The 26,070-nt window shown below is 37.3% G+C and overlaps 1 protein-coding gene across 1 annotated transcript in view; it reads right to left on the bottom strand.

The window, feature by feature from the left end:
- The window catches only part of OCA2 (OCA2 melanosomal transmembrane protein), a 1,553,018-nt gene that overhangs the window by 1,370,374 nt on the left and 156,574 nt on the right, over positions 1-26,070 (bottom strand). Inside the window, exon 6 of the mRNA XM_044071808.1 lies at positions 19,095-19,248. Within this exon, the coding sequence (XP_043927743.1) occupies positions 19,095-19,248 (154 nt within the window). The remainder of the gene's footprint in view (positions 1-19,094; positions 19,249-26,070) is intronic.

Raw genomic sequence — 26,070 nt, 5'->3', positions numbered from 1 at the left:
CTGCCTGCAAGCCTCTGCATGCAGGCAGTGAAACAGTCACTGGCCAACTGTTTTGCTCCACCCGGGGTAGATGAACCAGCAATGGCAGTCCACTCCTACCTTCCCCAGGCTGGCATTTCCAGTGCCTGTGCCACTATTCAGACTTGGGTGTCTAAGTCATACTCAGCTTTTGTCATTCTATGCCTCACAGCCAGGCTAACACTCATGATATGCCTTAAGGTTTTATACTTTGTAAGAGAAAGACTGAACAAATATATCATTTAAAAAGGCATATCCACAATGTATTCACTGCAGTGTACTGGAGATATATTATATTCAGAGTTCTGTTCTAAACAGATGTCATGTATATATAGACCTAAACTAGTACTGCTGAGAAACACACACATTTCTCTACACATTACTTCCTTTGAGCTCTGGAATCAGCCAGAACTCGTAACTGGGGAACATTTACAAGAGCTTCCATGATGTACTTGAAAGATGTGTCTGCTAAAATGAAGACTGGATAGCATCTGCTGAAGGTAGTCACTGTAATATTAAGATTTGAGTAGCAAATTAAAAAGCAACAGGATATGATTTGTTAATCATAGTGAACACTTAGCAATAATCACTGTCTGGAAAGCAAACACGTTTGTAGTGCATTCCCACAGGGAAGTCAAATCAATCTTATAGAACAGTATTCAGTGGCAAACATGTCTGATTTTTTTAAACTAAAAGAGTTACTTATGAGTTTTTTTTTTTTTTTTTTGTATCTCAGGCATATTTCATGCATATATTCTCCTGACATTATTTCATAACCCTAAAAGCAGGGGTCTCATGCATCACCATATGTTGATCAGCAGTCTTCACTACTCCCTGCAAAACAACTTCTATAGTGAAAAGAAAGCTATTCTGAAACTAAGAAAGATTAAAAATCGACAAGGATTCACCATCAGTACTATATAACAACATATTTACCAGGAACACACTTTAGCACTGGAGTAACAGATATGCTTGCTTCAGTTGCCATGGCTATCTTTGTTGCTGCATGCTGTACTTAATGTCACAGAATATTAAGCTCAGTCTGTGCAGTTGTAGGTGGGTATGGAACATGAGATGATGACCATGCAAACACATTGAACTTAAAACTGGCAAGATTTGTATACACAGGACAGATAGCAAGAAAAATACTAAATGATCCCAAAATGAAAATCACTACACACAGGGGTGTAGCCAGAAAATTCCATTTTGTAATCACAAACTCTTATTACTGCTCCCTCCTGGCATTTAAAAAATGGGACACATCTTTGAAAATGTTGCCTCCCCCCAGCAATTAATAAATGTACACATCGTTTTCAGTGATTCACTCTAAAATTACTAAAGATATTGTTTTTAGTTTAACAATAGTCTTTGTAAGCAAGTTATGTACTTAAGCCATTACTTTACACAGTTCTAGACATTATATAGTCTGAAAAAGCTACAATGTACAATGATTGATACAAAGAAAAATATGTACTCTGTGGAGTACAAAGAGTATGCCTGGCTACACCCTTGATGGCAATGAATGTAGATTCCATACCACCAAATGTAATAAGGAATGCAGAATAGCACAGTAATGGCCATTTAGTGCATTTACACTGTCAGTTACCTTACTTACTGACATGATGCAGACTCTCAATTACTTACAGCCTAATTTTTTCCATCCCCGCTATGAACATCTCATATTTTCTCCATGCACTCATAATATCCTTCAGCATTTTTGATCCCAAATATTCCTCAGAAAGGCTGACACACGTATCCAGCTTTTACCTACTTTACTTATTTTTTATTTTTATTTATACAGACTTCATTGACCAGGTTAGTCCCACTAGACACGTGGCCTTTTTTTGGGGGGACCCGGGATTTCCTGCCTAAGAAAAAATAACTTTTCCAAAGAAGATGAATCTACATGTACAAAAAAGAAAACAGATTAATTCATCAGCTCAGCTGGTTCCAAATGCTTTCAACTGCATAGAAGCCCTAGTTGTTAATTTTTATTACTTTATTACTTCTAGACACAGTGAGACACACACTAACCATTGTCTTGGTCATCACTGACAACTATTTTAATCACTAGCTAATACAATACACTCCACTAAATCAGTCTGGTTTAACTCCCGGTAAACTGAGACACCTACAGTGTTTTGAAGATACTTTCCAGTAATTTACGAATACATTAAAACGCTACACGTATCCTCGTTTTCCAGATGGCAGAGTGCTTCTTGTGTGATACCTCTCAACTGTTCAGATTTTCCAAGTGACTTCCGCTAGAGAACGCTCAACAAAACAGCAACAAATGTGAAAAACAGAAGAGCGTTGCACCACAGATAATAAAACTTTGGCAGTAACTTCAAACGTACTGAATATCCAATGTAATAAATATATAGCCTCAAACAGAAACTTCATTTGTAAGCTCTACTGTGCTGAGTTCACGATATATAAACATAACTTCGCAAATGCAAAAGCCAAGTGACACTTAAGTTAAAGTTCCACAGTATTAGAACAAGATTTTTGCAGACTGTCCAGATTTTTGCTCCACCAGAGCAGCAAAAAGAACTAGAACAAAGAAAGTTCTACCAGCAGAGGGCATAGTAGGCGAAGTTATGAATTGTTTGCAGGAAGGAACCAGCAAACAGGTTTTTCAGTGTGTGGATGTTTACCAAGAAGGAGGAACAGGAACAAGGAGCTGGGCGTAGGTGGCCGGCAAACAACAAGCTTGGGAGTCCAAAAAGTAGTCATTGGGATAGAATCAACAAGGTTATGGTCAGAAAAAGAAATGTTTTCACAACAAAGGGCAAAAGAAGTTCAACAGCAGCAACAAAAATTTCAAAGGGAACTTTTATATGAACAGGAATGAACAGTGTCACTGCCAGCAAGGAACAAGAGCATGGAATGTGCAGAAAGGAGCTGGAGAGAGTTACCAGCAGCGCCACTGGAAATGGGACAATCATTAACCAAAGGTACTGTAAATTTTAATTTTAAAATAGTGAATTTGTCTGCAGTGGTACTAAATATAGAACAAATAAATGTTCTCAGTAAAGGACTTAATTTTGTGCCATCTTCAAGGGCAAACATTGTGTCTGTGATAAATGCTTTAAGGGGTTTTGTACGAACAATTAATCTGAAATGTCTTTTTCAATGCAGGGCATGTAAACAACATTGTTTTAAAAAAACAAGTGTCTTTAATCCCCCCTTAAGGCCAGAGTTAGAAGCATTCTTGCTTACATGTGAAAAAAAAGTCAGGGAATTATTGAATAAACACAACAAAATTGTATTTATAATATGACTAAGCCTGGGAAGGATGCTTTGCGGTTGTTAGTGGATGAAAAAGATATTTATATCACTAAGGCTGACAAAGGTAATGCAGTGGTGGTCATGGACTATAAAAATAGCATCTGAGTTATTGTCTGATGCTGATTTTTATGCAGAAGTGAATTGGATTGATATAGATAAAAGTTTTAATTTTATAACTCACTGATTGAAGAATAGTTAGTTGAAGGAAGAATCAGCAATGAGTTGGCTGGTTACTTTTGTGTGAGTACACCCAAGGTGGGAAGGTTTTTTGGCCTTCCCAAAATACATAAGAACTTGGATTCACCAAATTTTAGGCCTATAGTGACCAATGGTGGTAGTAAAACTGAGTCCATGGCTATCTATGTAAATAGATGCTTGCAAAAAGCAGTGATTTCAGTGGAATCATATATTAAGGATGTGTTTGATTTTAAAGAAAGTGTGAAGAATGTTTCCCTGAGAGATAATACGCGGTTAGTAACTGCTGATGTATGTTCATTGTACACTAATTCCCAATGAAGAAGGAATTGAGAGGGTTACAGGAGTGCTCAGGGTTTGTCTTGATTTTAATGGTGAGGAGATTAGTCTGTTGGCTGAACTTTTAGATGTAATATTGTCTTACAATTTTTTGCTTTGGAAATAGATTTTTAAACAAAATAAAGGTGTGGCTATGGGGGCAGCTATGGCCCTGAACTTTGCCAATTTGTTCATGACTATCTGGGAAAGAGAATTTATTTTTAATTCTATAAATGGAATATTGCATCGATTTTGTTTCTTTAGAATAGTAGACCATGTAATTCACAAAGACAGCCAAAAATGTGTCTCTAGTATAGCTACGTGTGAGATTCCAACAGTAATAGAAAGCATTTCATCTGACCAGTTGGTGCTCTTTCAGTTCTATCTGTGCATAGTGTTACTGACCAACACTTACTGCTACTCTACAAGCTCAAACTGGTTTACAACAGGATAGCCAGATTTGTTGCAGGATATCACTGAAGGGCACATCTCTGCTTATCCCTTTGTAACCTCAGAGTTTAATCAACAAATCCTCTTAAATGAGTTAACATTTGCTCATAAATTCCTGTCCACTATTACGTGCACTCTGCTGTCCAGCACACTGTCATACTCTACAATATTTAGAACTTCTACACAACAAATAGTACAAATCCCCAAAACAAGGAATAAGTATTGAAGTTTTTTCTGTCCAATACAGGTTGCCAACATCTGGAACAAGGTACCTCATGCTTTAAGATGCATCCTTAAAAAAGCCTTTAAGATATTTATTTATTTACATTTGTTGACTGGGAATGTCCGACTGGATGCAGGTCCATTTTCAGTGGAGGCCCAGGGTGAATAGCTCCACAAATTAAAATATTACAGACATAGTTACAGATGAAGAATCCTAGCAATTAAAATATTACAAACATAGTTACAGATGAAGAACATAGTACATTCAGTAGATAACTAGCATCTGTTCCATCCACAAAGTCATAGCAGATACTAACAATTGTTACAATAAGAAGTTACTACCGTATAATAAGTAGATAGGCATGGAAGTATCAGCTTGTTGTAATCAAAGATAGTTTGTGGGATGGAAGAGAGGCAGAGGGTAGATGGAGTGGGAGAAGTTAGAGGGGAGAGTTACAAGGGCATAGCCAGCATGTTTTTAGGTGTGCTTTAAGTAAAGCTTTGAAGTGGCTGCATGATGGTACAGAGGTTATTGTGGGGGGGGTTCCATAATTTGGCTATAGCGCTGGAGAATAGTGCTTCTCCAGCAGTGTTATTGGCTCTAGTAACCTGTAATTGATTTTTGTTGCTGGATCGTAGTGGTCTGGTGGTGAGATAGGGTTGGAGTAGATACTGGAGGGATGGGACCTTTAGAGGATGGTTTACTAGTTTGTGGGCGAGTGCGAGTTGATACCATTGAAGGAGGTGAGGGAGTTCTAGCCAGCCTAGTTCAGTAAGTGAGAGACAGTGGTGACTGTGGTAGGATGCCCCGGTGGCGAATTTGGCGATTTTGTTGTAGCAGATCTTGAGTTTATTTAGATCGCATCGCCTTAGGTTGGTATATAACGGAGAGGCATAAAGTAGAGTGGAGAGTGCGAATTTGCAACTGAAATCCTAGCTGCTTTGGTGAGGAGTTACTTATTTCTGTAAAAGGATCCTAGTTTTTTGTGGACTTTTTTATGGTCATGGGTATGTGAATGTCAAATTTACAAAAATGTTTACAAAAACATCTACAAGCACAATAGAAATGTCATTAAGGAATGACTTAATACTTGTCACTTCTTACTGAAAAACTGTGTTCCATGAACGATTATTATTTGTGTATCAGCAGAGAACTTACTTGCAATACTTTGTTTTTAGTGATATTGATTTAATTATTTTACAGTCCGAATGTTCTAATGCTTATTTGTTACCTTTCTATAGACGTCCGAAGTTTATATACCAATTCGCTGGTCGTGTTAATATGTGTTCTCTATGAAAAAGTTATTTTATACATCCCTGTATATCGCTGCAACATGCATACTAGACAGGTGTTTCAACCATACTTGCTGCAATTAACTTTTTGAAAAATTACTGGGATACCATACAGGTTTTGTTTGTATGTAGTTTACTGACTGTTTCATTGGTCATAGCTACATGCTGTAGCAGCTTTTTCTCAGGTGCTGTCATGTCACGCCATTGCTTAGATCTATTCCTAGGTTATCCAATTGTCGCTAAAACCATTACTTTATCAAGTTATTATTTATTTTGTACAGATGAGGTATATTATTTTCTCAGTTCACATTGCTTTGAGTGGTACTATATGCTATCCCATTATGTCTCAGTGACGTTTCTAATATGTACGGAGTTTATGTATTACAATATTTCTGGAGCTTTCCTCCCAAGGCTCCATTAAAGCCAGTCAGGCATTCCAGGTCAACAAATGTAAATAAATTTATTTACTACTTTTTAGTATTAAAACTTGCATAGTCTGTGAGTTAGCTGGTCTGTTGTAAATTTACAGTATCAGCTCTTTATATGAAACTAGCCCAGCATCCCATCTGCAAAAATAGACATGGGATTACATACGTAGAAAAAAAAAATGACACTGGACTAATACCTTGACCGAAAAAAATGACACTGGATTTAATACCTTGACCAAACAAGGCTTTTTCATTCATACAGACGTCCTCCAAATAGAAATTATTTCCTCTGATAAGATGAAGCAAATTCAATAGCTTCCAAGCAGTCACCTGCATTGATTTCTGCAAGCATGTGCCTTTCCAAAATTGCCATAGGCTAAACATCTAGTGTCAGGACCTCTGTTACAATCCAGATCAAAGATGACAAAATAGACCCATTTCAAATGCTACAAAACCATTGTATTCACCAGGAAAATTTCATGTTAACCTAGGCAGAATATGCAGAATGAAAATGCAACAAATACAGCTCAGTAAAATGAATAAATGGCAACTCTCCTCAGCAAAATGCAAAGCTGCAAAGAAAGCTGGGTTCCAGTGTGGAGCTCTGTTGGTTGGTAAAGCTTTCAAAGATGTTTCTGTGCACATAGTAAACATACCAAAATGTTTCCCAAAACTTAAAATACTGAAGCTCCAGGTCTAATAACCAATTATCCCAGGGCACAAATTTAGCTCCTGCAATTTACTGCAGTCCCAGACTTCATGCTTGAAACAAAGGTACCCAGCATACTTGAAATGTAAAAATTAGCCATATTCTCCTAACATTTTCTTCTCTCTTGGGAAAGAAGTGATGCCATAAACAAATGATACAGCTGTTATCTCTGAACTGTTCTAATAACTTAAACAATTTTGATTGCACTGCATATACTGGAACTTTTCTCCCTGGGCCTCTGCTAAAAAAGGGCCTTTGTACCGAGCCGGACTTCCACGGTCAACAAATATAGAATAAATAAGCAAGTTAAAGCAGCAATAATTGCAAAGTGGACCTCCATTATAGTTGGAATAAATTAAATGTCTCTCATACTGAAATAATATAGTCTGCTAGAATCATTCACTTTCTATTGTACCTGTATTATCTGCCTGCTGATAAATGGTTATAGTGGTGAGCATTGTACTGCCTGTCTGACACTAGATGAGTGGTTTCCAGCTCTGAAATTGTAATTTTAGCCATTTTGAGCTGATTTCTATCCCTTTCAACTTTCTGGCTTAAAAAGACACGTGTTTGCACATGTTTCGCATCATGCAGCACCACCGGGCTACGATTAAACTATTCCAGGTGCCAGAAAGTCTGCTCTTCAAATTCTCCCTTAGAACTAGCTGGTTTCTCAGTAGTAGCACTAAACTCTGAATCTCTGTGACTAGCACTTGCTCTAGAACCTGCTGGAAAGCACTAGGAAGCCTTAAACTGATACAAGCACTCAACTCTCCTTGGAGAAATTCATTGTAGGTACTAAACGGCCTATAATTGCAAAGTACCTTGCAAAGCGAAGGGAAAACAGCTCTTGTACTTTACAAAAAAGCACCTAACCAGACATGTCCAAGGGTCAGCTTCCGGTGATGTCTCCTGTCCACCTGGTGAATCTGGGCATACTGGGACAATGCAGCAACTGCCTCATGTACACAGACAACCCTCTCCTCCAACCACCCAACACTACAACTTGCGAAATATGCACTTACATAGCCAAACTGGAAGCAAAGCTCTCTCCAGCCAAGATTGTACTAGACAGTGAAAAGGAGAAGGTTAACATCTGCACTACACCTCAAGCAATACATAGCCCTTCAAAACCCACACCATCAACACCCACATATAGCAACACTAAACCCACATACATGGAGGCCCTTAACATTAACCTGCCCAAGCAACAAGGACCTCTGAAGATGAAACGCAAACAAACACCAGTCACAACCAAAGTGACACATAGCTCACAACACCAGTGTGCCACCCAACAACAGCCCCTAAGGCAAGACAATGTACTCAACACTTTAGTCATAGGTGGCTCTGTAGTCAGGCACATTGATGTCCCACTCACCAGGCTGAACAAAGAGAAAATTATAGTCAGTTGCCTGTCGGGTGCCAGGATCCTCCACATAACGCACGCACTCAAGTCACTCCACAACAAGTACAAATACGACTCTGTCATTGCCCATGTTGGAGTGAATGACTTGAGATGTACCTCAATGGACTACATGAAAAGAGACATGGAAGTGCTCTTGGATCATGTGGCCCAGGCACGTATGACCCTAGCCCTGAGTAGCATCCTGTCTTCGCCCAGAATGATACCACAGTAAAAGGACAAAATGATTGACTTCAACAATTGGCTAAGTTTCTGGGTCATTCAAAGGGGATCCAGTATCTACTTGAAACACAGGAACAGAAAAACACACAGTTGCTTCACCACAAAACGAAAACCACAAAAGCCACTGGAACAAGTTTATTTCTCTAGCGCCTCGGCTACAATCAGCCTTCAAGGAGTAACATACCAGATTTAAAAAACAGTATATATAACCCCAGCTCCAATTTGATAAACAATTAAACAATTAAAGAATCATGAAATTAAAAACATTTTTTTTAAAGTAACAAACATCAATTCATATAATACTTTTCCAACGACATTCTGTATTCAAGCCCTTAGGCATTAATGCACCATATTTTAAAATAAACACAGTTTCCTTCCTTAAAAGCATAAGCTTATATCTTTCTATCTCACAATTTTCCATTTTAATTTGTTCTAAAATAGTAGGTTTTAAACCCACAGAGTTTCCACCATAACATTCATTAAAATGCTGAGCCAAAGGGCTCTCCATCTTATTTATTCTAATGTCCCTCAAGTGTTCTAACAATCTTATTTTAAAAATTCTTTTAGTTTGTCCAATATAGAACATATTACAATTACATTTAATAGCATAAATAACCCCTTCTGTCCTACAGTCATAGGCTCCATTAACTATAAAACGAATGTTATTAATATATAAGAAAGAATTTACTATATAAGAACATCAACTGCATCTGCCACAGGGCTTCATTCCTTTAACATAAATTTGTTGATTTAATCTTATCTCAGGTCTTTGTAATCTAGTATGTACTATCATGTCTTTAATGTTTCTCCCCCTCTTATATGAAAATATTAATCTCCTATTTAGTAAACCACCAAGTTCAGCAAAACTCTTAAGAAATTCCCAAAAGTGTAGTATATGTTGTTTAATACTATCACTCAGAACATTATATATGGAAACTACAAATAAACTATCTACATTTATATCATTACTAATTTTACTTCTAAAAGTATTTACTTTTTGACTAATATTATATCTAATGTTTAATACTTTTTGAATATCTTTATTAATTAATTTAACATCAAATTTTCTATTCTTAAACATCGTCCTGGTTTCCTCCAGTTCTTTCATAACACCTGTTCTTCATTACAAAGCCTAGAGATTCTCAGAAATTCACCAAAGGGCAAAGATTGAATAGTATGTTTTGGATGGCAACTGGTGCCCATTAAAAACTCATTTATTACTTCAAATTTTCTATGAATACTTGTACTGATATATTTTCCTACTGTTCCACATAAATTAATATCCAGAAAAGAAACCTGATGTCCAACTTGTAAACCATCAAAAAATATTTGAAATCTATTTAACTGAATTTCTTCTACAAAATTCGATACCAAATGGCTACCACCCTCACATAAAAAATTAAATCATCTATGTACCTAAAATAAAATTTCACATATTTCTTAAAAAAAGATTTATTACAAATACACCCTCTTTCTACCAAACCCATAAAAGTATTGGCATACATGGGTGCAAATGAAGCACCCATGGCAGTACCCTATATTTGGTGATAAACTTGATTATCAAAATAAAAAAAAATTATTCTCTAAACAAAATTGTAATAAATATAAAATATAATGAGTAAACGGGCTATTACCCATCTGACAAAGTAATGCTTCTAATCCAAAAACATGTTTAATACTTGTATAAAGACTTCTTACATCTAATGTTATCCAATACATGTTATTCTTCCATATAACTTTCTTTATCTTGTTTAAAAAATCTAAAGAATTTTTAATACAGGAAGGCAGTTGCTTAGCTTCTTTCAGTAACACTCCATGTAAAATAACACCCAAATTATGTAAGAAATATTTGCAGGCAGAAACTATGGGTCGGCCAGGTGGGTTAATACTATCCTTATGAATTTTGGGTAAACAATAAAATTAAGTTGGACCTATTTCTTCACACATTATTTTTTTCTTAACATCATTCTCAGACCAATAGCCCAGTCTCAAACCCATCTGTATTAATAATGCATAATTTTTCTTAGCTTGTTCAATAACATTTTTATTCACTATTTGATACACTGTCTTGTCCTCTAATAATTCAAGACACATTCTCAAATATTGTGTATAATGCATTATTACTATTTTGTTACCTTTATCCGAAGGTTTAACAATAAGTTCTTTTTGTTTAGAAAAATCAGATAAAGCTAACCATTCTTGTTTAGACAAATTATACTCAATTTGCTTTAAACTAAAACTTTTAAATAACAATTCAAGTTCAAATTCAATCATAGAATGAAACTTCTTAATTCCTTCATGCATAAAAGGTGGCATAAATTTACTATTAATGACCACGGCAGAAGTGTAAATTGGACAATAAGCATTTAAATCACTATTGCAAGATATATAAGAATCAAATGAAGCCCTCTCCGACATATAATCATCAGTGCTATATGTATTATCATGATTCATATCATCCAAAGCACTACAAGGGAAATTATGTTCAAAATAATACCATAAATGCAGTTTCCTCACTAATTTATACACTTCCATCTTGCATTCATACAACTGTGGTATAACAGTTGGTACAAACTTCAACCCCTGATTTAAAACATTAATAAAACAGTCATTAATAAAAGAACTGGATAAGTTGACTGTATTACTACTACAACAATATTTATTAATACCATTTAGTCCTTTTATTGTCACGCCATTGCCGTTGTTGTCCCCCTCTTTGTTGCTCTCGTTCCGGGTAGCTTCTTTTTTGCTGTCGACTATTTTCTCCCTGGTAGCGAAAATTATCATGGAGATATCGCTCATTAACTGGTGATGGTAAAGATGGAAAATTATTAGTATCTTCTATTTCACTATCACATCTACCATTCTCTCTGGAAGACATTTCCATGTTGTTTTCGCTAACATATCTATTTCTAAAAGTTCCCGCCCCATCCTGGAAGTGGACTTTAGAACGTGACCGTTGATTGGAAGGTCTAAAGAAGGCAGTTCCTTTTTCAAAATCACGAAGATCTCTTTGGATTTTATGCATTTTTTGCTCAAGAAGTTTCTTTTCATATACATGAAGTCTATCTTGAATATCACACAGGCATGACGCGAAACGGACTCTCTCCAATGCAGTCATCAAATTAGTACATACACTAGCAATATCTTTTTTTGATATCAGCAAGCTTAATAATGTCTCTTTCTATTAGAATGTTAATCCATTCTCTGGAGCAAAGGTGAGCAGCCTTCTCCCACCTCTGTTTAAAAACTTTATCTTCCGACAAAATCAAGTCAAAAGGCTGAGAAGGAAATTTAATGGCTCTTAATCCACGGGGCACAATATCTAGATCTAGGTATCTCTGCAAACTAGTGTAGTTGTAATAAATAGCCATTTCCTTATTCATTAAGTTACTTAACTTGGAAATTAAAGTTTTTACCTCAACTGGATAATCCAAAGAACGTTTCCCAATATTAAGAAAGGGATTACTAGAACGCTTGCTTCTAGTCTCTGCCAGAATATGTTCCCAAATTGGTGTAGCAGAATTTGCTTCATTGCCTGTATTTCTATCAAGCCGGTCTCTGTCCCGCTCTGCATTAGAGCTCAAGAAGCCATCCAATGTACGCTGAGAGGAACTCACATTTTCCTGTCTAAAAATCCGTGGAATATTAATAGCTGGGTTACTGGCCATCAACAAACGATAAATACTTGCAACACAGGAACAGAAAAACACACAGTTGCTTCACCACAAAACGAAAACCACAAAAGCCACTGGAACAAGTTTATTTCTCTAGTGCCTCGGCTACAATCAGCCTTCAAGGAGTAACATACCAAATTTAAAAAACAGTATATATAACCCCATCTCCAATTTGATAAACAATTAAACAATTAAACAATCATGAAATAAAAAAAAAAATTTTAAAGTAACAAACATCAATTCATATAATACTTTTCCAACAACATTCTGTATTCAAGCCCTTAGGCATTAATGTACCATATTTTAAAATAAACACAGTTTCCTTCCTTAAAAGCATAAGCTTATATCTTTCTTTCTCACAATTTTCCATTTTAATTTGTTCTAATGCCACATAACGCATGCACTCACTCCACAACAAGTACAAATACGACTATGTCATTGCCCATGTTGGAGTGAATGACTTGAGACGTACCTCAATGGACTACATGAAAAGAGACATGGAAGAGCTCTCTGATCATGTGGCCCAGGCAGGTATGACCCTAGCCCTGAGTAGCATCCTGTCTTCGCCCGGAATTATAGCACAGTAAAAGGACAAAATGATTGACTTCAACAATTGGCTAAGCTTCTGGTGTCATTCAAAGGGGGTCCAGTATCTGTCTGGCTGGGGTGACATGATCGACAAACCACAATGCTTTGCCAGAGATGGTCTGCACCTGTCACCCCTGGGATTCAGGTTACTGGCTAAAGCTCTCACCACTCCTATAGTGCCTTTTTTAGGCAAGGTTCAAAGGACAAAGCCACCACCATAACAGATACAAGCATGCAAAATCTGAAGGTAATGCTACTCAGTGCTAGAAGTCTAAACCTCAAAATGCACTCTCTCGAGGCACTCCTAAAAATGGAGAACATTGATATCTGTGTAGTAACTGAGACCTGGCTCAAGGCTCCAGAGAGCACCCACTGCAATACCAGGCTACAACTCTTACCACACTTTTCGGCCACCAAACCAAGACCGAAACACTAAAGGTGGAGGAGTGTCCATATTCACCAAGGATATTCACAGCTCCAGGCTAGCTGCCCAACACAATGCATCTGAAATTCTCCAGGTGCAACTAACACTAGGTAAGACAGCAATCCAAACTGTAGCTTGCTACAGATCCCCCACCATGCCCCAAGATTCTCACTACACCTTTCTAAACATACTGGACACTATTAAGATACAACCAAACACCCTAATACTGGATGATTTCAACTACCCTGCCATTAACTGGGAAAACTACTCGGGTACCAACACCTTTTCCCAGCGGTTCTTGGAATTCATAAATTGCAACGCCTTGGATCAACTAATCCATTGTCCCACCAGGGGCTCCAATATCCTAGACCTGATCATTACCAACATGGGAGATAGATGCTCCACACCAGTGGTCACCCCCTCATTGGTCAGGTCTGACCATAAGCAAATCACCCTTGACATCCACATCCCACCCTCACCCCCCACCCCCCCAGTAAGGAAACCTCCGTAAAAATCTTCTCCAAAGCCAACTTCATGCTACTCATGTCCGAAGTGACAAACTTCATGACACCCATGCATATAGGAGCTGAAAGTTCGACTGCTGAATCCTACACTAAGGTACGGTATGAGCACATCCACTCGTGCATGAATCGTGCCATCCCAAATAGAACCAAGAAGCTATCCTCCAAAAAAGGAAGCCAATCTGGTGGTCCCCTGCCATAAACAAACTATACAACAGAAGAAAGAAACTGTTGCAGAAAAGAGGAAAATCCCAGGATGCAAAATCTCCCTTACCAGCCTCAGTAAGAAGCTGAGATCCCTCATAAAATCCTCCAAACCTAGTTGGAATTTTTGGCAATTTTAATTTTGTAAAGACAACCACAAGGCATTCTATAGTTATGTCAAGAATCTAAATGGCAATGCTCAGGTATGCTGTGAGCTACAACAGAATGGCATTAAATATACTGATCCCAAGGATATTGCCAATATACTGGCAGATCGATTTAGTGCAAACTTCACCCCCCTCTCACCCCCTAAAGGGCCCATCTCAATACCAAAAGATTGCCAAATTCCGGTAATCACGGCCACACAGGTAGAAACCGCACTCTCCAAAGCTAAGAATACAGCGTCCATGGGACCAGATGACATCCCGGGCTGTGTACTACATGAACTACAAAATGAACTGGCACCTCACCTAAGTGTTATGTTTAATCATAGCCTCACCTCAGGCTTCGTGCCCACTGAGTGGCACACAGCTACAGTTATCCCACTCCACAAGAGGGGATCCACCTTGGATCCTGGGAACTACCTTCCCATTAGTCTGACGAGCCTGATCTGCAAGGGCATGGAACGCATTGTCATGGAACTTATAAACAAAGACATTGGCAACCTTCAAACACTGGACCCCACCCAGTTTGGGTTCGTGAAGGGCCAATCTTGTCTCCTAAACCTGATTGACTTCTTCGAATCAGTCTCCAGAGCTGTGGATGAGGGTAAGGCAGTACACACAACTTATCTGGACCTCACCAAGACCTATGACACCATCCCCTACTCTGGAATCATAGATAAACTGACTAAGCTGGGCATAAATCCCTACATCACTCGATGGGTTGCCAACTGGCTTACTGACAGAACCCAGACTGTAAAAGTAGATGACTCCAAATCCAGCTCCAGACAGGTGGAGTACCTCAGGGTTCAGTCCTGGGACCGCTTATGTTTGGCATCTACTTCTCTGAAGTACAGGCCAACACGAAGGGACTCTGGCTAACAAAGTTCGCAGATGACTGCAAACTGGGAGCCATTATTGAATCCCCAAATGATGTGGATATTCTACAAAAGGGCCTTAAAGAAACAGATGCTTGGTGCTTGAGCCATGGGCTCAAGCTTAATGCCAAGAAATGTATAATTATCCCCTTTGGGAAAAACCATGTACCCATGAATTACCACATAGGTGGAAGTACACTAAACACCAAAAGTGTGATGGGAGACTTAGGGACACAGGTGGACAGTGGTCTCACCTTCAACAACCACATCGCCACAACAGTCAGGAAATCCTTCTATGTGGCACACCTCATCACTAAGGTCTTTTCATCTAGAAAAAAGGAGGTCATTGTCCCACTGTACTCATCCCTCATTAGACCCATTATAGAGTACAACGCCACATTTGGTATGTACCTCACAAGACATCTGCAACAGCTGGAAAGGCCGCAGAAATACCTCACTAAAAGAATCACAGGCCTAAAGCAGATGCCCTATACTGACAGTCTAAAAAAAACTCCAGCTATACTCTGTGGCATATCGTCTACTCTGAGGCGATCTCTGCTTAACATACAATGCCATGTCAAACCCTGAGCTGTTGGACATGCTCCACTTAAAGAAATCCCAATCCCTCAGAGCCACACGCTCCAGGGGTCTAAACCTTGTCATCACAATGAACAAAACATGCTGGAGGGATAGGTTCCTGACCCAGAGACTCCCCATACACTGGAATAGACTGCCCATAAATGTCAAGCAGAACGCCTCCTTGGCGCTCTTCAAAAGGAACCTTGACAATTGGATGGGAGATAGGAAATTCACCCCGGGGATCACATCAGTCGCCCTGCTGGACAGGGGTCCAGGGAAGTAAATTTTGTGGGAAGAAATATCCAGGGAATTGTTATGGCTAGGCTTGTAAAGGCCTTAGGGTCGATAGCCTAGTATCAACCTATGAACAATCAGCAAGTACAATTTGAAACACAGGAAAAAATTAAATTTCATTCCATATTATTTTTGGTGTTTCATAAAGAATGACAGCTAACTTTCTGTCCATTTGTAATTCTGAACAATGACACATATAACATTACTGTTTGGAAGGTTCTCTTATGGAACCTTGAATATCAAGATACTTTGCCAACAAAATGTGGAAAAGTGATACACAAAACACACAGGTGAAAAAATTCAACTTTTAAAGTTTTTTTTTTTTTTTTTTTTCTGCTTCTCCTTATGGGAAGGACACCCCTCTAATGGATAAATGTCCTGAACCAAAGGAATCAAGGTGGGACAAATTTAGCAACTGCACCAGCTATGACGTTCTATCAAAAACAGCTATCCAAATTTTGTTCCTTGGTATATCCTGCTTCACACAATTGATGCTTGGGGAATTTCATCTCTGCTACTTCTAGATATATCTTTGTGTTACATGCACACTTATGTATTACCAAGATTCCAAAGACCCTTAAACACTTAATCAGATCTGATTAGAATGGTTAAAAACATCTGATTAGAAAATGACTGAACTGTAAAATGAAATTTTCATTTTACTTCTGGAAGAAGGTTTTAAATACCTGAGAATGTTCTAGGATGATAAAAAAAAACAAGGAATCTAAGAACGCACAAGAAATGTATGGCATTGCCTTAAATGAGGACAGAACTAAGGAAATAACTAGTTAATTAAAATCGGTTAATTATCAAAAAGGTAAGACAATGGACAAAGCAGGTAAGACAGGAAATTCCATCTATTTCCTTATTTACACAAACATTATTTGGGCATCATCTCTGAGTATAAAACAATGTTTTATCTAGAACAAAGTACTAATCCTTGAAAATGCATGCAAGAAGATTCAGTATATGTGCTCTTACATATCCTGACAACCGAATATTACACTGTCAGAATCTCTAAGTAACATCAGCCTACATTTTATTCACATTTACACTTAAAATCAGAGATATCCTCACATCAAGTATATGTCAGACATCTAAACAACAGCTCCTCTGCTCACTTCAGCTGTTATATTTTCTAATTTATCATTTCTGTGAAAAAGCTCTGTAAAAGGCAATCATTACAGCGCTAATGCTGAATCCCTGCAGGAGGAACCATTTTCCCCCAGTATATTTCTTTCATATTATAATTAGTGTCACAAAAGAAAGCTGAGCTGAATGTCATTTAAATACAAAACCCGCAGTCCATATCTTTAATAAAACAAAACAATAAATGCTTGCAGCTTTTTCTGAATGAGTAGAATCAGTTCTGAAAAGTAACTAATTAACTACAGTGCATTTAATTTTCGGAGTCACTGAACAAGTAACACATTTATATTGTGCACTTTAGAAGTCGTTAAGAATAAGGTAATAACTATTTTGCATTCAGGTTAATTGTCTTCAGTTATCAGAATGCAAGGGTTGAACATACAGGAGAAGCTGTAAACTGTGGAATAATTTATTTGTAAGTCATCCATTTTCAGCAGAAAACAGACAAATTACTTCTTTACTCCACTGCAACTACAGCAACAATTATCAGTATAGCTGAACTACAAAGTCTGTAACCATAAAATGTTTTCACTGCCTATATTTTCTAAAAAGAGATGTGATGTTATCCAGCATTCAGACGTTATACTACTCCCTCAGACAAAGATGATCTCCTCTGTGCACTCTAACACCTATGTTAATAGGTAGCATGCCAGACTTAGAGGTCTAGCAGTTGGCTTAGACATTTAAGGAGCTGTTAATGAGGTGCTTCTTGTGCTTCAGTGGTGCAAGGTTTGATTTCCCTCAGCCCCCATTGCCTAAATGTGTGACTCTGAGCAAGTCACTTAACCTGGGCTGAGTCTGTAAAAGGTCCATGGAGAATAGTGCTCTACCACGGAAAACAAATAAAAATAAAATGCACATGTTTAATTAAAGCACTCATACACATGTTTAGCCTGTCACTCCATTTAACATGTGATGGGGTGAGATGGGTGGCACTGGCAGGACTCTGCCCAAGTGATCTTTGCTACCAGCACAAACTAATTAATATGGCATTAGTATGCAGGATAAACAGGAGCATATTGCCACATCAATATGCTCATTTTTCATAGTCAATACTCGATTCATAGTATTAAAAAAATCACACCAGTTCACAAATTAAATGCAACTTAATACTACTCAACTGTTTTTTTTTTTCTGCCCCTAGTATATTCCTATTTTTAATTAATGTTAATTTAATAAAAATAGTAAATCTGATTTTTTTTCAATGAATCTACAATCATAAACAGAGAGAGAAAACAAAATTGTTACTCATAGAAATTTCCTTTACTATTAAACAGTATCTGCATGCATTTGATGATAGTGTTCTTAAGAATAATTTATATTTCAGACAACATACACATTACAGGGGTCTTGCTTAATAGGATGCATCTGATATGCAACAACTTTACTTAAAGGATAAAATGACTATATGAGCCTATAAGCAAAGTCTCACTGGTAAGTTAGCTCCATCTGCTTTAGTGGAGGAAATTCCACTGACCAGCTATGATAACATTTCTTTTAGTCCACTACACAAATGCATACTTTATATACTTAAAATAAGCTTTATTATCTACTGCAGTATTTGTATATTTGCTGTCTTTATATCTCACTAACCATGCGTGATTTCATAAGCATTCAGGAAGCTGCTGTCTGAGTCACTGTAAGGAAAGGAATTAAATTTGAAGATACTAATTGCTACCCTACAACACAGTGCCATATACTTAAACTAGTTATATTCTAAACAAAGATTATTCAATATCCTTCCATGTAGGAAATTATTAAAAGTCTGATAACCTGCTTCAAATGTGTAACAGTCTATAATGGAGGAGTTTAAAATATTAAGAGTACTGCAAAACAGCCAAAGCCTAATTATCAACAGCAGTTCACCCACTGTGACACAGCCGACAGAAATCAGTTGTTGGTAATGTTCTTACTAATTTCACATTCATATTAGATACATTAATAATACATTCATAATAACAATCTTAAAGCAGATAACAGTTTAGCACACTAGGAGATTTAGCTACAGGACAAACATATTGTTTCAAAGATGAAAAAAAACAAAATTTACCTCAAATATGATGAGAACATAAACTCCCGCTAAAATAACTGCTGCAATTGCTACTTGAGTCTCAACATCAGCATAGAGGTATTGGTATGTCACGGAGAGAGGAACAACTTGATTGTCTTTTACAAAGGCTTGGATTGAGACAGAAACTGGATTACTGGAATAAGAAAACAAGGTTATGAAACACGTCTACGTATAAACTACAGAAGCCTACAGACGCAATTATACCAGGGATGATGTGATAATGGACCATTAGCAAAAGTGAAATCATCTCATGAATAGTTTTATAAATAAATATATAACTCTAATTATATATTGAACGTGGGTGGCTAGAGGCCAGGATATTCTGTAAACTGTGAATATCTTGTAGACTCAAGTAATTCCTTGTTTTGGCAGGTAACAAACTGTTTCAATTTATCAACAAACTATGGAAATTTGACAAAAATGTTGAGTGCAATTCCTAGCTCCTGATACATGACAAACTTTCCTGTGACTGATGCCAAACGTGACAGAAGGGACTACTAACATCACAGAAATTAAAAAAGTAAAAAAATAAATAAATAAAAAAGCAAAAACAAAAACAGGTCCATCAATATTCCAAGCACATTTTTACTACAGATGTAACTGAAACCATAATGCCAGCTTTCAGAATGTACACCCCAACCCTGGAGACTGCTTTTTTTTCTGGATAGTATACATTTTCAATACAGAAAAAATCCTGAAATAGTCTTAAGGAAAGAATAGCTATTAAACAAAATATAACCATTATAAATATGCCATGGCTTTTTAACCTAAATTCTAGCATGATTCAGTGCCATTGAAGAGTGAAACAATACTAATTTCATGAACTTTAATTGTACTTTGACTTAGGAATGGGGTAATTTTTTTTTTTTAAGTGCATGGCATGGTATGTGAGAGTTAGCCTACTAACACATTTCTTCTTCGCAAAACACATCATGCTCTGATGTTCTATTTCGGTTTTGTGTAAAAGACTACAATCTTAAAAAAAATTATTCAGAGTGCATGCTAATGTAGCTTTTAGCATGAATCATGTATTTGTCTGCAATACTCTCTTGTTATGAAAGGTGGTTTAACATATCAGAGTGTGTAGCTATGAAAGAACGTATGCTCAAGGTAATAGTAGCCAGACAAATATGTATTTTCTGTGACAGGTATATTAAATTAATTCTATATACTATATCAGAGGGCAGAAAAATACATTTCTCCAACAAAGTTGAAATCCCAAATGGGAGAGAGAGCTGTATCTTCTTCCTAACCTCGGTGAAGAACTCCATAGGAAAGAGCTCTAATACTGTCTATGGAAAGTTTGGCACACAAAGCCTACAGAGTGCCATGGACTCTGACATAACAAGCCAAGTCTGAAACAAATAAATGATTCAAATATGTCAATAACTTTGGTGCAGGACAATGCAAAGTATATAGGAAATGTAATATAATCCAAAGCCTCTTCTGCTTCTGAATGTAAGATTTTCCCATATATTAGGTCCTACTTAGATTCTTTTAAAATGATTGATACTTGGGTAAAAAAGGAACTGTTGTTAGAAATCAAACTTTTATCCTCCAGCCTTACACATTCAGTGTTCTCAAACTAGGATGTAATATACTGTCTTCTTGCTCTCTCAGTAAGACATTATATACAAGTAATAATCATCCAAAAGAATGATATGAGCCAGTAATGGAAAACACAACGACTCTTTCAGCCAATACACAGCTGTTGTGATTAAATTACCATTGCTTTGTTTTGTTTCCACTGTTGTGTCTGAATCAGACGGAATGGAGGGAAGACGCACATTAAGGCCCAAGTCCATGGAGAGGAGAAAACACTGAAAAAGAATTTAAAATATTTTGCTATGACTCGTGTGCTGTGAAACAAACTGGTCCACTTCTGGAAGGCCCCACATCTGTAAATTATTTTTTAAATATGCACAGACCTATCCAGGGTCACAGTTATTTTTCTTTTTATGGCATCTGCCATCTCATTTTGTAAACCAAGAATATGAACTGCTGAGAGATGAAAGTCAGGTAGCAATTTCCATTCCCAAATACAAATAATTTCCCTGCACATTTGGACTTAGTAGGGTTTAGTCACTCCTTGTTTAAGAATCACATCACTGCAGTGCATGATCATGGTCATTTCTGTTGTTGTTCCTCAACTTTGAGTTGAAGTGAGGAGCAATTTGAGGAACTGCGCAAAGCAGTAGATAACCTAGCTATGGTTCTACTGAAATCTGAGGTATTTCCTGATAGATGGTCTCACTGGAATGTAGAGGCCTGCAGCCTACATGACAGCCCTGGAATCCTCCTCTGTGAAAGAAAAGAGTCTTCACAGCTATGGCATCTAAAGACTTTGTGTTTGTAAACTTAACCATTTGATAAATTGACAACTGGTGTAGACATCTTGTCCTTTTGGTAAGCGCAGTCTACAGTAAAAAAACATTGCCATCTCTGACGGGTGGGTATGCCCTATATTGCCTTTTTTGAGTCATAACTGATCAGTCAGCTGGAAGACATACTTTATTTGGAAGTGTCCGTGGAACAAGATGGTGTTCTAGCTCCTGAATAAATGTTAATATAGAACCTTATATTGTCTGAAATACCAATTTTTCTTGGTTTACCTCCTAAATTACAGAAAATTACTTTAAAATCTGTCTCCCAAAGTATCAGAGATGAGAAAGGGGTAAACCTGGAACTTGAACTATAATTATTTTTTTTTCCTGTTATGTTAATTTTGTTGAAGAAACTGCTAGAAAATTCCATCTCTATATTTGTGTGCTGTTCCTGCTCCTTTGAAAATGTGGAATAGGAGTTGCCTAGATTTTTCTTTAAGACTGATATCCCCTTTGTTCTAACAATATCATCAGTAGATGGTTTACTAAAAAAGAAATCTTTTGACACTGAAGCATTTAGTAGTCTCCCTCTGATATCCTCATTGTAAGAATCTGTTCAGAGCCATGCAGGTTTCCTGAGAACAGTCCGTGCACAGCAAGGTATGTGCATTTCATTGTCTAAGCTGCAGTTGTTTCCTCAGTTACAGCTTACCATTCTAACCTACCGGTAATATTATTCATGGGAACAAATTTCAGCTACTTCTAGATTTCCTCAGGAATGGAACTTTGAAATGAAACAATGCATGAAAAATAATAAAGTATTATAATAGCTAAGGTTACTAAATTTGTACACTTTTTTTTGATCACATCCACCTACTAACCTAGATTTTGTATCAAAAGTTAAAGAAACCAGAGTAACTTCTTTGGAACTCTGTTTTGTTAGGTACCCCCGAGCTGTGCGTGAGACATTTTGATGTTAACTGACTTGACTAGGTATATATCTTTTTGGTTGCATTAGCTTTGCCATGCTGGTTAGATGGAGGCAGAGAGAGATATTAACATGTTCGACCCTATGTGAAATATATGCATCCTGTTAGTCATTTTTTTTTTCTTTTTTTAGAGATAAAACCTATGATTTTGGACAATGACTATTTGATTTCAAGGCATCCTGGAAAGTATAATAAAGATGCGGTATTGTTAATTTAAATTCAGGAGCCTCATCACCATTTTATGTCCTGTATCTGGAGAAGAGGGAATACCTACTGGCCAAGTGAAACACTGCCTCTTAAAATTTATGGTAGTCCATAAAAGAAATATCTACTGGGGTGACTCTGAAATGATATGCTTGTTGTACTTTTTATGACAAGCAGCTTTCCTCTTCTGTTCATGCTCATTCTACCCGGGCAGGGGCCGCTGCTGGTGCTTTTTTTTCCAAGGGTCTGGATACTAGATCCATTTTAGAAGCTGTTACATGATCTTCTTTCCACGCTTTTGCCAAGCATTATAAGTTTGATTTCGTTTCCAGAGCCAGAGCAGGATTTGCCAGGGCTATCCTACATGGGTTTGTGGATAACTCTTCTCTGTCTTCTTCCTCCCATACTTTCCAATAGCGTTTGTACTCTCCCAGGTATAAAGAATACTGCAGCAATGATAAGGGAAGGACATAGTACAGTTGTGTAAGATCTTACCATAATAGTGGATGTCCTACTTATTGTTGCAATATTTGCTCCCTTCCTCTTGTCCCCTTTTATTTTCTGTTGCCCTAATTGTTGAAGAGTTTCCTCATTCATTCTTATCGCCTTCTATTTCCTTTCCTGGACGAGCTTGTTATTATTTCTCTGGAGTATCTGTGGATCTCCTGGGGCACTTTTTCTGAGGATTACACATAGGTATGTTACATATGTATCTTACGCATTGCACATAGGACCTACATCAGACATATGATGCCGAGAAGGTATAAAGGCTTCGGTATACTGGCTGGACATTAGACTATCCTTAGCAGGATATACCAAGAGTAAAGAATACTACAACAGTGAGAAGTAGGACATCTACTGTTATGGTAAGATCATAAACAAATGTACCTTTTGTAGCACACTGATCTCTAGCTAAGACTGTTGTGCAACACATGCATCTCCTAGAAGAGGTAGCTCTCTTGGCCAAATAATCCAAAGAAAGGCCAAAAGCAACAAAGTATTCCTCAAACCCAGAAGGAATGACACTGCAGGAGCAATAATACGTCCTTTATTAAGACCACAGCTCGCCAACAAAAATTGTAGCAGTATACAGAATATAAAAACTAGTAGTAGAATTAAGCGCTTTTATCCACCATCGTGTGGACTTCTTCAGAATCAATTAATCAATTAATCAATTAATACAGCACACTATATACCCATTTTGGCGCCAATTCAAATTAAATATTTAAAAAGACAAGTATCATACATTAAACTTATACTTATAGTACATCATATCAAAGTAAAACACATATTCACAACAATATATTTTGTGTAATAAACTGTTAAAAACCTTAATTAGCTGTGGTCTTAATAAAGGATGTATTATTGCTCCTGTGGTGTCATTCCTTCTGGGTTTGAGGAATAATCTCTTGGCCAAATGCATGAAGTTGATGCCCAATCATCTACCATGCATGCTGTAGAATCTGTCTAGCAGATCAAGCTGGAGTGCTGCAACTACTACCCAGACGGTGTCCCAACACACACACACACACACACACACACACACACACACACACACACACACACCACCGCTCTCAGTGCTTAACACACAGACATCCAGTGACACTGGCCTTTCACAAAGCCTTTTATGGTAATGCCCCCCCTCACAGCCCCTACAAATACTGTATATGAAGTTTTACTTTTCATTGTCCTAAGTACTCACACATTTCTCTGTGAAAGACATCGCCCCCTTGAGCTCCATCCCTCACCAGAACAAATGATGATACATGTACCCTACCCATTTTACATATTTACTTGAGTTACCTATGACTGATATACAGTGTGGACAGCCTATGCATGGCTACGCACAGTCTGGTGTTGTGTTTGTATGCATCACTTTTACTGTAGTGCATATGCTTTACTATGGGCTGAAACTGTGTACAAGTCACTGCCTCTTTGTTAGTGCCATGGCATACTGCACCCACCTCCATCTAGCATATTCATCTCTTCCTGCTGCTGACTCTGCCACTGATGCCTGATGTAAGATTGTGTGTAATGCTGCACATATTAAAAATATTTTTGCACACATGCCAAGGTCATAGTGAAAGGCACAAGCAGATGCAAACAAACAGTGAAAGCGTGCCTTCAGCAGCTCACACACATGTTCCACAATGACCCTTATTTGTTATAGGGTGTAGTTGTATCCCTGATCTGTTTCATTCTGTGGATTTTTGACAGGTTTCATCAGTAAGGGCTCCAGGGCTTATTCAGCATCGCCAGTTAGATGCTCCTGTGACAGGCAGCCCAGCTATCTGGAATTTTGTAAATAATTGTATGTCATTTGTGAATATTGATATGATTTATACAGAAGTGTGTGCAAAGTACTGAGCTAAAATGTAACCACAGCATGCCTATTGGAATAGAACAGGAACGTACCTGCACTATTGTGACTGTTTAGATGTATATGTTTAATGGAAACTGGAACACAGGAGGTTAACTTGAAAAACATTCAGAGAAAACCATATAATAAAAGATATGTTATCTCTCAGTTTCAGTGCAGAAGCAGACAAAATGTCTAAAGGTAGAATTTTTTTGTATTGTCTTAAAAGAGAAGCATATCTGTCAACTGTCCAGATTTTTGCAGAATGTCCAGATTTTTGCCTCATATTTTAGGTCTGCTCCTCATAAAATGTGTTGATTTCTGGCAAATTGGTGAGGACTGAATTCACTAAATAATGACATACATTTGAGTTTCAGACTTCATATCCTTCAGAGAATGCATGGTAACATAAAACCATTTATTCTAGCAACTTTCTAAGTTTATAAGAGCAATATTTAAAATCTGTCCCTATTTGTGGGCCTTTGTCCCCCATTATTTTTAGCTTTGTCCAGATTTCTTTTGCTTAGAGATTGAGAGGTATGAAGAGAAGTAATTCCTAGGTTTAAGATATAGAAGTGTTTTATTGTTTTATGACTTCCAGGATCTACAAACATCTGAGAGAGATGCATTTCTCACAGGGAGATGCTAAAATTCTGACAAAAGGGGTTTAGCTTGGGAACTGAAGTCAGGTGACAAGAAGTGATGTCATCCAAGCTAACCCAGCAGTAATATTTGATATTATTTTAAGAACTCTCTGAGAGAGAGACTGTGCATTTTGTATCTTGCCTTTGGCCAAACAAGAACATCCATTCATCACCACATCTGTACTTACCTTGCTGTAAGTAAGTTTTTAGGGCATAGGAACTCTTTTAGATTCAGATAGGAATATAATAAAATGTAGCTTAGATGTTTTCTTTATTTATTTGAGACTGTTCTGTAATGTTGTTTTAAATATTTCCTGTGATTTTGAACTCTGGTGTAACTGATTACTTACTGAGTATTTTCTTGTTCTTTTATTATTTATTATTAAATATATATTAAACCTTTTAATTGTGGCTGGTCTGTTTAGAGATATTTAA

This window comes from Protopterus annectens, chromosome 5.part0 (genome assembly GCF_019279795.1).
Source record: "Protopterus annectens isolate FY-2018-M chromosome 5.part0, PAN1.0, whole genome shotgun sequence".
In the NCBI taxonomy this organism is placed as follows: domain Eukaryota; kingdom Metazoa; phylum Chordata; order Ceratodontiformes; family Protopteridae; genus Protopterus; species Protopterus annectens.
This window is presented reverse-complemented; position numbering and strand designations above follow the sequence as displayed.